This window comes from Juglans microcarpa x Juglans regia, chromosome 7D, assembly GCF_004785595.1.
Source record: "Juglans microcarpa x Juglans regia isolate MS1-56 chromosome 7D, Jm3101_v1.0, whole genome shotgun sequence".
Lineage (NCBI taxonomy): Eukaryota > Viridiplantae > Streptophyta > Magnoliopsida > Fagales > Juglandaceae > Juglans > Juglans microcarpa x Juglans regia.
The window spans coordinates 11,041,274-11,056,681 of NC_054606.1; the positions used below are offsets into that span (position 1 = coordinate 11,041,274).

The window sequence follows — 15,408 nt, forward strand, 5'->3', positions numbered from 1 at the left end:
ACAAATTATCCAAATATGCTCATTTCATAGCATTGAAACACCCATTCACAACATCTCAGGTAGCCTTTTTGTTTCTAAACTATGTTTTTAAACTTCATGGTATGCCGAGAAACATTGTTTTTGATTGAGGATCTACATTCACCAGCACTTTCTAGAGAGAATTGTTGAAGCTACAAGGAGTCAACCACTCTTATTCTTCTGCCTATCACCCTCAAAGTGATGGCCAAATTGAGACAATTAATAAGTGTTTAGAACACTTTTTGAGATGTTTTTCTTGTGAAAAACCAAGGTTTTGGCTTGATTGGTTGGCACTAGTTGAATGGTGGTACAATACCACCTTTCACTCATCCACCCAAATGACACCTTATGAAGTGGTTTATGGTGTACCTCCCACCAAGTTGCAGACTTACATATCAGGAGTGAAAACTAAACAGGCCATGGATTTTTTTTGAAGACAAATGATTATGACAACACTGAAGGATAATTTGGTTACTACATAGAAGAGGATGAAGCTGCAGTATGATAAACACAAAACAAAACAAGAATTCATAGTGGGTGATTGGGTTTACTTGAGGCTATAGCCTTATAGGCAACATTCTCTTCAACAAGACACAATTTGAAGCTATCACCGAGGTTTTTGGACCATTCCAGATAACCAATAAAATTGGCAAGGTAGCATACAAACTTGATCTTCCTCCGCAAGCTCAACTTCACCCAATATCTCATGTTTCTTGTTTGAAAAAAAAACTTGGCCAATATGTTCCTCCACTATTAACTCTCCTTCCAATTGATGTGCATGGAGAACTTATGCCTGAACCACAGGAACTTTTACAACGCCATAGTAGAAAAGTTAACAACAAGCCTTAATTGAAGTACTTGTCAAGTGGCAGAGGGCAAAGGTGGAAGATGCTACATGGAAATCTTATTGGCAACTTCGTCAACAATTCCCTCTCCTTGTAGGCAAGGTGTTTTAAAAGTTGAGGGTATGTCATAGCCTGTGAGTGGAATGGGGTAGTTGTGATGTAGCAATTGACAAGCTGCAAGCTCAAAGAAGAAGGATGACAGTTTTGTTAGTTAAGCTTGTAAAATGCATGTTGTCGTTTAGTTGGGTGGAAATGTTGTAAGTTGTGTAGCGTGTATGATTAATTATTGTAATGAGTAGAACAATGCATTTGAATTAGTAGGACGATGTCGTTTCAAACTGTAAATAATTGTAGATGCTTATGATGTCGTATAGCTTCAAAGAGATTGCTATAAAAGGAAGAAATATGGAGGGAAAAAGGATCCTGAGTTTCAATACACAGATCTTCTTCTTCCTTTCTCTCTCTCTACTTCTTGGAGATTGACTATCTCAAATTTAGTTACTTGAAGGGGCCTATTACAGTTGATTGATTTGTATTGCAGTTAATTGGTTTGAATTGTTTGATGGAAGGTGGGGTAGGTTAGATCTGGCACATTCGAGGATGCCTGCAAAACAAAAAAGCACGCATGAGACTCCTATAAATAGGGTGGAGGTGGTCAAAATATAGAAAGGAAGGGAGGAACTCCTCCCCTTCAGAGAAAAAAGAGAAAGATATGAGTTTTGAAGGTATTGATTAGAGAAAAGCTAAAGTTTCTCCCTCTAAAAGCACTGGTATTGGCTTAGCTAAATGCCAGTGAAGCCAAAAATAGGTCTAATACTTAAGTCAGTTGCATTGGACTAGCTAAAGTCCTTCAGTTGAGATTGTGAGGTACAATAAATCAAACGGTATAGTTATAGTTGGTGAGTCATTGTTTACTGATGAGGTACAATAAATCAAAGACATATTTTATTGACAAATAATCACCAATAGCTGGCCCTTTTCCCCAGCTTTCTACTTTGGCAATTTACTTTCTTTCATTTTCTCTCCCTTTCTCTTGAGCTCGACACTCCATTTCTTGTCGTTTCTCTTGAGCCCGACACTCCATTTCTCTCTCTCTTTTTTCATTTCGTTGTCCATTAAGCGATTTCATCTATCTTGGCCTGGGTGAAGAACTGAACGGCAGCTAGGACAATCGATCTACACCGACAATCGGCAGCTAGAACCAAACTACTTGTGCTTTAACACCTTGTGAGGATCTTTGAATTTTGCCCTAGACTACCTCTCTGAGACTCTCTATTTTGGTTTCGATATATGCAAGGGTAAAACTTTCTTGAATTTCTCTTTGATATTACTTCATTTTGTGTTGATCTTTGCTCTTGTTGGTTGTGATTTTTCTTATTTTAGTGGTTGTCCAGTCGTTGTGCCATACGTTTATTGGATGATTTTTTATTTTAGGTTTTGTTAAAGTGTTCTTGCTTTTGGTTTTGCTGGTTTACTGATTTGTTGTTCATAACATTGTGGCATCTGTTTAGTACTTTGGTGTCGCAACTAGTATGTGTTGGGACAATGGTTCTAACAATCACCATGCTCAAATCTTAACCTATTTTCTAAAATAGATATTGATTACTGTGTTTTTTAGCATGCACAATTGTTGTAGTCTGGTACGTAATTGTTAAATTTTATCTAAATGGGAAGTAATTTCAATTTAGCTAGGCCATTACCAACTTGGTTTGGATAGTTCTCTACTTGAGACCATTTTGCATGTTAAGCTTTGTGCATCCATGCATATTGATCCACTAAATGCAAAAGGATAACATTGTTTTTATAGTCTGTTATTGGTTGTTATAGTCAACTCCAAAATAAAGAGCACTCAAAAGCTATGCTCCTCAACTCCAAATAACACTAGTGTTTACCTTTTACTCCACTTCACTCCTAAAATGAAGCAAAGAAAAAGGAGGAGGTTCAATATAATAAAGTTGCACCATCACCTGATGAAGTTGGCAAATTAAGCAATACGTTACTCTCAATATCCTGATTAATCCAGTATTCTATTGAAATGAGACTTTGTTGATTGAAGTTATAATTGACATGGACACTTGGAAATAACTGTTCGTGTGTGCTATCTTACTTTGATATCTTGCTTTATTTACAAGGTTGAGCTATCCACTTTAATTTTTCATTTATAGGGTATTTTGTTTGATTGTACACCAAAAAGTGAATGAAGAAGAACAAGTTATACTTACTTTTATTAAGTGTTGTTATAGTTAAAAAGTTTGGTCAAATTTTTATTTGCTCTATGCACATGGCTGGCCGGTTTTGAGTTACGCGGTTGGACAATTTTTTTTCTTTGCTCTATGCTTATGGCTAGATAGTTTTGAGTTACATGGTTGGAAATTTTTTTTTTGCTCTATGCTCACGGCTGGACAGTTTTGAGTCACATGGTTGGACAATTTTCTTTACTCTATGCTCACGCCTCGACAGTTTTGAGTTACATGGTCGGAAACTTTTTTTTCTTTACTTTAAGCTCATAACTGGACAATTTTGAGTTACATGGTACGACAATTTTTTTATTTGCGTTATATGGTTGGACAAATTTTTTTTTTTTTGGCTCTTTGCTCATGGTTGCTCTATGCTCATGGTTGAACAGTTTTTGATTTACATGGTTGGACAATTTTTTTTTTGCTCTATACTCATAGCTGGATAGTTTTGAGTTACATGGTTGGACAATTTTTTTTTCTTTGCTTTATGCTCATGGTTGGATAGTTACAATTTCTTTGCTCTATGCTCATTAGTTGGTATTCAAGTTGTCTAACTCCTTAATAATTACAACTTCTTTAGGGATGGACACACCATTCAACGATGATTCATTCTTCACTGCTCTCTTACAAAGTGGTGGACAATGTTGTAATAGCACCCCAATGTACATGCAAAATTTTAATGTTATGGTCCAAGCATCACAAGTTAATGGTAAAAAGAGTCTACCCATTAAAAATCTTAAAGAGGTGTATCTTTCACTATAGAGGAAGACAACCTCCATGTCTCCACTTGACTCAACATTAACAATGATATTATACGGGTACTGACAAAAAATCCACTCAAATGTGGGACAGAATTTCTGATTTTTATCACGAGTATAAAAAAAAACCAAATACTGCTAAATGTTTTGTACTGTCATTGATGAATCACTGGTCCTCGATCCAAAAATGCATAAATAAATTTTGTGCATCTTTAGCACAGGTAGAATCATTGCACTCGAGTGGTGCCACTGAACAAGATAAGATATGTACTATTTTCTTTTAATTATTCATTTGTTTTGGGCTGATTTACTAACTTACAATATTTATTTGTCTTTTTAGATTGAGAAGACAAAACTTATGTATAAAGAGATGGAGAAGATGAACTACACAACGCAGCACCATTGGTGTCTATTGAGACACCAACCCAAATGGCAACAACACATGATGACATTGAATATGAGGAGAAGGCCATCGGAAAAACGTCTAGCCATTGACCACTCAAGTGAAGTTGTCAGCGACACTGTGGAGGAGAACGTCGAGATTCTTGGTGAGAGACCTCCAAGCAAAAAAGTTGAGAGAGAAAGAGAGAGAAAGTGAAAGTCTTGAGAATCAAATGATGCTGACTTCAAGTATGTCTTAGCTCGAATGAACGAGAATAGAAACCTGTACATGGTAGAGAGGAAAGCAGTGGTCACGAAGGCAAAGCGCGATAGAAGTCAACACTTGTACTTGAGAAGAAAAAGTTTGAGGCTGAGATTATGAGATTAGATCTTGCTGGCATAAATGCAATGCAACAAGATTATTTCCTTAATCTTCAGAGGGAAATTTATAAGGCTTCGAAGAATTATTCTAGAGCTACATCTACATTTCTATCGACACCTCATGGAGGTTTGTAATTGTTGTAATGATTCTAATGTTCTTATTTTAGTGGTTGCCCAGCTGGGCAGCAACTATGTGACCAGATTTTTAGATTGAACATTGCTAGTTTTAATTTTTTGTATGGCAATTGGAATTTGATATTATTCTTTTGATTAGATGCTGAGTATCAGACAGTTTTGTATTTGCTTTATGTTAACAAAAGTGACATGTATTGTGGGTTGATTTTAAGTTCGGAAATGGCATGTATAGTGGGTTGGTTTTAAGTTCCAAAATGACATATATTGTAGGCTGGTTTGTGTATGATTATGTTAACCGAAATGACATGTATTACTTGTGTATGATTATGTTATAAGTACTGGAATTAGTTGTTATTATTTTAGTAGTTTCTCTCATTTATGTGAATTGTTATTATTTGATTGAATTGGTGTAATGAGTGGTGCCAGTGTGTAAAAAAGTTGTGGAATTTTGAATATAAATCATTGGCTTCAATTGGTGCAACGAGTGGTGCCACAGGTGTGAAAATGTTTTCACTTTTTGGATTGTTATAATATGTTGGGCAGATTTTCTATGCTGGACAATTAGTATAATTGCAAAATATGACTATTTTTTAAAAAGATATTACTAAAAAATAATATTTTATTATTATTTTGGTTAATAGATGGATAATCGGATGTAGGGTTATATCTTAAATGACAAAGGTACTATAAGAAATTGCCTTTGTCATTTAAGAAAGATTCTCACATTAAATTATTCATCTATTAGCCATAATAATAATACAATATTATTTTTAATAATGATAATTTTTTTCATATTTTGTAATTATATTGATCATATGTTAATTAATAATTTTATTTTTAATTAAATTATTGTTTTACTTCGTGTTGAGAGAGAGAGCAAGTGGGAGGAGAGAGAAATAAATGATAAAATAATCAATAGATTGTGAGTAATATCTATCCAAATATGTAGAAATACTGTAACTTGTAAGCAAAAACATTTGTATTTAGCTCTTCCAATACAGTAAATTTAATGGAATTGTTAGCTAAGTATTAGTTTGTCTACACCATTGCCAAATATTAGTAAATTTAATGGTTCTCCCTAAGTAATGGTTAACAAAAGAAATACAAACTTTTTATTTGCGACCCTAATTTCTTAATAACTTCACACTTTCGCCGCGCATCAACAAAATTCTATTCCAAACTTTCTAACGCGGCCAGAGACTATGGTGAATTGGGTACTCCTGAAGGGTACATACGTAATCTCACCCTGTGCAAGACCTCTCAAACGAAGCCCTAGCTCCACACGCCCTCTCGTCTCTATAAATAGCAAGCAAAATGCTCTCGACTTCTTTCTGGACGCTATCACTCGCCGCTAAGCCCTCTCTAATCCAAGGTGAGCGTTCCACTCTTTACCTTGAAGCGTCTTCTATTCTTTTATCTTTGGTGATTTTGTTATTTCGGTTTTTTATATGGTTCTGGGTTGCTTTCATCCCAATATTTGTATGTGTCGTATTATTATTCGTTTTCATTTATGTCATTGAATAAGTATTTTTTATTTTCTTTTTTCTAAGTTAGCAGTTTCATTTATGTAGTTGGTTTGTTAATCCAAATTTTCTGTGAAGATTATATTTAAGGGATGTGTTTGATTTGTGATGGCTTCAGGATCTTAGTTTGCTCTATTCAATTTTTTCAGGAAATTTTTTAGCTGAGAGTTATTTGATTTGTCTTGCGTTTGGTAGGGGATCTCGTATGATTTTATTACTTTTTTGGTTTAGTTTTTAATTACTCGTTGATGATTTCTTATCAGAAAACATTCGGCTGTTGATCAGGGATAAACTGTGAACTTAGAACATGAAAATGTTTATTTGTTTATTCTTTGCTTCTGATCTGGTGTGTTATTAATAGTGTACCAAACAACCCTTTAATGGGTTATCTAATCTTATGAATGTTCTATTTTTACCCCGATGTTTTCTGACAAGTCAATGAAATTATCCTTCAAACGTGAACTCTTTAAGGAATTGATCGATTTTTGATTGAATAGGTTTGGTGACTGTACATCAACGATGTTGCATACTTGTTTTATATAGAATCCAAGATATTTTTATGCTTTCGTTGTTTGCAACTGTCAAGTTGCCATTAAAGGTGGTGAAATTTCTTTCTGAGTTATATTTTGATTTGGTTTACGATATGATCAGGACCTGTACGTGTATATGTATGCTTTTGCATATTGGTATATATGTCCCCTGAAGTTTTATCACTTTTGTTACAGCATCTATATAACGTTCCAATATGGGTAAGGAGAAGTTTCACATCAACATTGTGGTCATAGGCCATGTCGACTCTGGAAAGTCAACCACCACCGGGCATTTGATCTATAAGCTCGGAGGTATTGACAAGCGTGTTATTGAGAGGTTCGAGAAAGAGGCTGCTGAGATGAACAAGAGGTCATTCAAGTATGCCTGGGTGTTGGACAAGCTTAAGGCTGAACGTGAACGTGGTATTACCATTGACATTGCCTTGTGGAAATTCGAGACTACCAAGTACTACTGCACTGTCATTGATGCGCCCGGTCATCGTGACTTTATCAAGAACATGATCACCGGTACCTCACAGGCTGACTGTGCTGTCCTCATCATCGATTCCACCACTGGTGGTTTTGAAGCCGGTATTTCCAAGGATGGTCAGACCCGCGAGCATGCCTTGCTTGCCTTTACACTTGGTGTCAAGCAGATGATTTGCTGCTGTAACAAGGTGAGCTTTTGTTCACACTATGCGGATGACATTAGTTTTCTATCCATTTTTGGTGGTTATGATTTGAGGTTAAATATGACTTGAGTTACTTTTGCTGACAATTATATGCCAGATGGATGCCACAACCCCAAAATACTCCAAGGCAAGGTACGATGAAATCGTTAAGGAAGTTTCATCCTATTTAAAGAAGGTTGGGTACAACCCTGACAAGATCCCCTTCGTCCCAATCTCTGGTTTTGAGGGCGACAACATGATTGAGAGGTCAACCAACCTTGACTGGTACAAGGGCCCCACCCTCCTTGAGGCTCTTGACTTGATCCAGGAGCCCAAGAGGCCCTCAGACAAGCCCCTCCGTCTGCCACTCCAGGACGTCTACAAGATTGGTGGCATTGGAACTGTCCCAGTTGGACGTGTGGAGACTGGTGTCATCAAGCCTGGTATGGTTGTGACCTTTGGCCCCACTGGACTGACGACTGAAGTTAAGTCTGTGGAGATGCACCATGAAGCTCTCCCGGAGGCCCTTCCTGGTGACAATGTTGGCTTCAATGTGAAGAACGTTGCTGTGAAGGATCTGAAGCGTGGTTTTGTTGCTTCCAACTCCAAGGATGATCCTGCCAAGGAGGCAGCTAACTTCACCTCCCAGGTCATCATCATGAATCACCCTGGTCAGATCGGCAATGGTTATGCTCCAGTGCTTGACTGCCACACTTCCCACATTGCAGTTAAGTTTGCTGAGCTGTTGACGAAGATTGACAGGCGATCTGGTAAGGAGCTGGAGAAAGAGCCAAAATTTTTGAAGAATGGTGATGCAGGGATGGTGAAGATGATTCCCACCAAGCCGATGGTTGTCGAGACTTTTTCAGAGTATCCACCTCTCGGTCGTTTTGCCGTTAGGGACATGCGCCAGACCGTGGCTGTTGGTGTCATCAAGAGTGTTGAGAAGAAGGATCCAAGTGGTGCGAAGGTCACCAAGTCTGCTGCTAAGAAGAAGTGAATCGTGCAGCAGTATAATCTTCAAATTTCAGCAGGTCATATTTATAATGCTTATGATACAAACATGGTCAGTGTTTGTATTGCTTTTGGACGTTGCTTGCTTTATTTTATGAGGCGAAGTTTGATGCTTTCGATGTTGGGTACCCTGTCTCAGAGTTGGGTACTTGATAGGCGGTGGTATTAAAAGGGGTATAGTTGCAAAGTTGTGTTTCCCTGTCTTGATTTTTCGAGGTGCGTCAGATATTATTCTAAGGCGGCTCAAAAGTTTTGTTTTGGTGTTGCTTAATATGAACTGGTTCTTGCATAATTTAATACTTCTGATTTCCAGAGTCCCATTAGGTTCTCATTACTATTGAACATTTTCATTCAAAACTTAATCTTTGATTTATTTGAATACTTAAATTCTCACCTTTAATTGGTTGGATCAGAATGGGCGAGGCTAAGATGCCATGCCAGAAGATCATATTAGGGGTGTAGGTTCTGACCCAGGAATCCTGATATATTCGGACCGGAACTTAGGTTTCAAACCAGGATTGGGTTGGTCTGGGTCAAATCTGGGTTGGAACCTGTGTGGATCCGAGTTTTTGAAATCCGGAAATTCGGGTTTCGGGTTGTACTCGGAATTTTTTTTCCTTCAACTTTAGGCTTTTTTGCTTCAACTTTCCTCACAACCAAACATATTTATTAAACTTTGAGCATGGATGAGTACATACAAAGAGTGAAAAGGACGAAATAAACAAATTTGAACTTTTTTCCTTCAACTTTCCCAACAACTAAATAGATTCATTAAAATAGAGAATCAACGAATCTATAAACAAGTTGATATCCAATACATATTAAAAAACAAAAAAAGTTTCCAAACATTTCAAAAACCACATGGCCACCAGTAAAGTGATAGTCAAAGCATCCATCTATCACCGCACAATCCATCTCAACGGTAAATAGTTCACTCACCCAATGACCTTATACTCATGCACAGAAACATAGTTACAAGGGGGGAGAAACAGAGAGAGAAGTGAGTCGAGGGGGTTTATCAAGGGATTTGTTTTTTAAAAGACCCGGGTACCAGGTCCCTAACCCGTACCTAGACCGTGTTGGTCTGGGTTTTGCAATCCGGATTTCAGATCCATTTTGATCTGGACTAGGAAAAAATCCGGCTCGGATGAACAGTGCTATATCATGTCGAATTTATTTATAAATTCCTCTATTGCCAACAATTATAATTTAAAAAGTTATTTCTTATCCTCCCAGCGTTATCACATCACCAAATTTTCATGCATCTTCATTCCTGTTTTTTTTCCTTTTTTGAAGTATACAAAAGTATAAGATTTATTTGTATTTGGAGGGTATAATAAGTTATTTTATGCAATATAATATATATATTCTCTTTTTTCTAGTTTTAAATTCTTTTTGTAAGTTGTATTTAAAAATATTTAAAAACTCATGTGGATATTCTTTAAAACTAAAATTAGAAAAAATCAAAACTTAAAATATTAAAAATGAATGATCAGTGATTGGCCACCCCAAGAATCACGAGGGTTGGTTGGACCACACCTAGGGCTATAGTGGTGGCAAGCAACCCAGTTGTGGCCACATCGGTGCCTGGACTACCCCACTTACCGTCCAGTATCGTTTGATCGTGGCCTACTAGCTCTATTTCTTGTTTAAAAAAAGGGTGGCTTTTTTGGAAAAAGATTGGAACTAGGTTATTTTAGAAACTTTGATCTAATATCAATACAACAAAAAATAGCAATTTCGTCCTAAAATTTTTTTTGAGAAGAAAAAAATCGTCTCAAGATCATCCCAGTATCATTGTTTGAAAAGATTTTATGGGATGAAAATTTGAATTTCTTTCCAAAAATATTTTTTTGGACGAAATGAAATGAAACCATTCGATGGCATTCAAACGTAAAGATTTTTTTGGGACGATTAAATTTCATCCCAGATATACGTTCAAACAATTAATTCATTACGTCCAACCGTAACTCTTATGTTCGAATGCTTTGGTTTGAGTGGTCGATCAAATTCGAATACGTTTGAACGTATTATTACGTAGAAACGTTCAACCTTTAAATTTTGTGTTCGACCTTACAACTATGTTCGAATGCATTGCGTTGAGTGGTCGATTGAATTCTAATACATTCGAACATATAATCAGGGAAAAGCATTCGAACCTTCAATATAGTTTTCGAACGTATATGTAATGTTCAATGATGTAAGAAATCATCTGAATGCTTATTACGTTCGAATGCGACATTATTTATGTTCAATTGTTGTATCTATATTTGAACGCCAATTACATATTATGTTCGAATGTTCTTTGTACTCGTTCTAATGGTTAGACTGACTATATGTTCGAACTGATTTTGGAGATTCAAACAGTATGAATTTTTTTATCTAATAATGTAAAACCTTAAATACACATAAATAATATCTTAAAATTTAAATTAGAATTTTTTCAATAAACAGAAAAAGTAGTGTCATAAGTGCAAATTAATTAAAGAAAACATTGTTCATCATACACAAAAAATAGTAAAATTATTAAATCAGTTAGTAGGAGGTCTGAAGTGTTGCATCATCATCTATATTCGGAGTTGCATCTCTCTTCTGAACTCCTCTTATTGTTTTAATTAAGGGTGTAAGTTTAAACCAAAAAATCGGTCCGGACTGGACCGAACTGGTTGGACCGGTTTTGAACTGGTCCGGTTCGGGATCGGTTCTTGTAATGTAAAAATCAGCCGAAATAGGTCTGGTTCCGGTTTTACGATTTCTCAGACCGGACCGGACTGGACCGGTTGATAAAAAAAAAATATAAAAAATAATATTTTATATATAAGTTTTATACAAAATTAATATTATACAAAATATTATATATATATATATAAGTTTATAGAATGTATAATTATATGTGGGATTTTTATATATAATATATATAATTATATATCATATATGAAATAATTTCATATTATAATTTATAAATTTTAATATAAAATGTTAATCTTAAATGTGAACATTTGTAATTTGTTTGATCATATGCTATTAATATAATTATATATAAGATAATGTTATTATAAAATAAAAGTTTAATCTTAAAAATGAAAATTTAATTGATCATATATTATATAGCTATACTAATATATAGTTTATAACTTAACTAATACTAATATATAACTATACTAATAGTCTAATATTAATACTATTATATAGTCTAATAATTTATATAGCTATACTAATATATAAGTCTATAACTATTTAACTAATACTAATAGTTTAATATAGACTATGGTTATACTTATACTAATATAGTTATACTAAATCACTAAAAGTTTATAACTAATACTAATATATAACTACACTAATAGTCTAATATTAATACTATTATATAGTCTAATATATTGTTTAGCTATACTAATATATAAGTCTACAACTATTTAACTAATACTAATAGTTCAATATAGACTATAGTTATACTAAATCACTATCACTAATACTAATATATAACTATACTAATAGTCTAATATTAATACTATTTTATACTCTAATATATTATATGGCCATACTAATATATAAGTCTACAACTATTTAACTAATACCAATATTTTAATATAGACTGTAGTTATACTTATAATAATATAGTTATACTAAATCACTATCACTAATACTATTATATAGTCTAATATATTAGACTATATTATATTAAATGTATTACAAATATATATATCAATGATTCAATATATATATATATATATTATAGTCTATATATATATATATATTACAAATATAATATAGACTATAGTTATACTTATAATTAATATAGTTATACTAAATCACTAAAGTTTATAACTAATATTAATATATAGTTTATAACTAATACTAATATATAACTATACTAATAGTCTAATATTAATACTATTATATAGTCTAATATATATTAAATCAATTTTCCAAACCATCAAAAAAAGTTTTAATTACCATTTAAAAAAAATACATTGAAAATATTAACTCAATAGGAAACGACGTTGTTTCCTCTATAAATAAACCTCAATTCCTAAAGTCTTATTCTCCCTCTCATCTCGTTCTGAGTCATTCTCTCTCTTGTCCACTCACGGCTCACTCTCTCGTCTGTCTCCCCTTCACACTCTCTCGTCTCTCATCTCTCAACTCTCAACTTTCAACTCTCTCTTCTCTCAACTCTCTCGTCCGCTCACTCTCTCGTTTGCATCTCTGCCTCGCAGCCTCGCCCCTTCTCACTCTTGAGTCTCTCGTCTCTCAACTCTCTCGTCTCTCACTCTCTCTTCTCTCAACTCTCTCGTCCCTCACTCTTTCTTCTCTCAAGTCTCAACTCTCTCGGCCTTACTCTGTCTCTCTGCCGAGTTTGCCTAGTGCCCCCTCAAAGGTAATTTTTTTTTTTTTTGAAATTACATACTAGGCTTTTTGTGATTGGGTTTTGTGATATTAGGGTTTTTGAATTCGAAATTTATGATTTTTTGTCATTATGTTTATTATTTTTTTTGTGATATTAGGGTTTTTTGAATCCGAAATTTACTTTGATTGGGTTTTGTGATTGGGTTTGTGAAATTACATTGATAGAGTTTTGTAATTCTTCTACTTGAACAACATCTATCATGTTTAAAGTTTATCAATTTGGGTTGAGGATTTGAATAAACTGTGGAGGCTTGACAGTTAAATCAGTTTTTTTTTCTTATAAACAGATTTTAAATGATAGACTGTCTAAATTTCATTTTAAAAAAAGGGACCGGATCGGACTAGAAAATGGTAAAATTGAAAATACCGATTTAGGAGGGTAACCGGTGCGTAACCTGTTTTTGAAAATGCAAAACTGATACATACTAGTTCGGTCCTAGATTTTGTCCAAAACTGGACTGAACCGGACCGGTTACACCCCTAGTTTTAATCACATTTCCATGCTGCTTGTTGTATTAGTTGAGCCTCTAACTCATGTTGTTTTGTCCTCAATTGCTCAATCTCAAATCTTGCTTCCTCTAAAGCTCTAGAAGTATTGGAGGCATTATTGGATGATGAGGATGAGCTGGATGGTTTGACACAACGATCCAAATCCCTCAAATATCCTGAACGTGGACCCATAACTTTTGTAAAAATGTCAACATCACTTGTTGAGAAATTTAGATCAGATGCAGATTCAACACACATGGCAATCATTTTTGCCTACACATAAGAGAAAAAATAATATTGCTACAAATATACAAATATATTTAATTAAAACATATATTTGTATTTAGACAAAACAAAAGCAGATATTTGTATGCTTACATAATTCTCACGTGCGTTAGGATGAGTCCACTCTCCATTAAGATCATTTTTTTAGATATAAACTTATTAGAATATGACAAACAACAAATTTGAGCTATCCACTATATAAAATAACATTACCAGTTTCTTAGAGAGACACTGAATAGATCTTGAGTTTGCATGGTGGCAAATCTTCAAATTCGATCTATTTGCCATATTTATAGAACTTCATTCCTGCAAATAATTTGTAAATATTAGCAAGAGCAAATAATAAAAATATAGCACACGTAAAATAAGTAATTTATCTTATATGTATGATCTTCAAATATGTAACAAAGTTTTTCCCACTTTCAAGGTCGAACATTCTGAAAAAGATGTTGGTATGCAACGTCCTTGTTCTTGAACTTATTATAATGCTTATGACATTTTGCTTTATATTTACAGAATGCATTACACATAAACTCATTAGTAGTCTTACGCTCCACTCTCCGGCCAAAAATTATTATTATACGAACAAATCATTTGCATATTCTATATTTTGCCTACTACACATTAGATAATTTGAAAAATAAATTAAATATTACCAAACAACACTTCTTAATATAAGATTTTTGACATCTTTGGGGACTTTATGCCATCAACGTGTAACCAAAAATATATAAATTCGTGTAAGAACACCCAAATGCAAGACAAACCAAGCCAAGCCACTGGTTCTCCTTCATCTTCAGTGTGATCACCAAGCATGTTAACTTTAATTTTGTCCACTTTACGATATTTTTCCAATGTGACACTCTAGTATTGTCTTGACCTCGACCAGATTGTACTGTTAGCTCTGAAAAAAACATATTTATGATAGAAATGAATGAAATGATAAATTAGAAAAAGTTTAATATGTATGATTAACCTTAATTGAGACAATTTTTATCAATATTTTACCTTGTCCTGGGAGTTAATCTCTACTGGTGAGTTGATCGGAGAGTTAGGAAAGGTTGGAGATGGGATGCGAACCTATTTCCTCTTGGGTGGCATGATTTAAAAGCACTAAGACATACATCACATAAAATTTGGCATAAAGTGTCATGTGAACACAAAACACATGCGTATCAATTTCAATTGACCATTCGCCCTCCTCATCTGTAGATACTTCAGATGATTCAACATTTTCTTCTACTATTGTATCAATCATTTCGTTCTCAATATTTTCCCTATGTAAAGGAATGACGTTATACTGGCTCAAATCTACAAACAAGTTATAAACGGGTTGACTCTCTTAGAATACTTCTTGTGTAGAGGGACCCTCTTCTTGATCTTCGTCTTCTCCTTTGGTCTCGGGGATAAAATCATTTATATTTCTTGGAGAAAACTTTTATTCACCATCCATAGATTCTCTAAATTATGATCATCTTAATAAAAGACTTGAGATACTTGAGAAGCTAAAACAAAAGGATCATCATCGTACTATTTTTGCGATGTATGAATACTAAAAAATATTCATCATCGCACATGACCATTCGAGGATTTCTTAAATCCCACTAATCGCACTTAAACAGGTATACTACAAGCTCTTCCAAATATTTCAATTCAATTATATCGACAATAACCCCATAAATATTTTCTCTCTCGTGACTTCCTTCAACTAGGGCCCCACTGTTTTGTGTT

General features: G+C 34.3%; 1 protein-coding gene across 1 annotated transcript; it reads left to right on the top strand.

Annotated features, from left to right (window-relative positions):
* Nucleotides 1-5,995: 5,995 nt before the first annotated feature.
* On the top strand, nt 5,996-8,811 carry LOC121239168 (elongation factor 1-alpha-like). Its single transcript, XM_041136325.1, has 3 exons — nt 5,996-6,127; nt 7,004-7,485; nt 7,598-8,811. Exons 2-3 carry the CDS (start codon nt 7,024-7,026, stop codon nt 8,477-8,479), a joined length of 1,344 nt encoding a protein of 447 aa, XP_040992259.1. The 5' UTR covers nt 5,996-6,127; nt 7,004-7,023; the 3' UTR covers nt 8,480-8,811.
* Nucleotides 8,812-15,408: the final 6,597 nt, after the last annotated feature.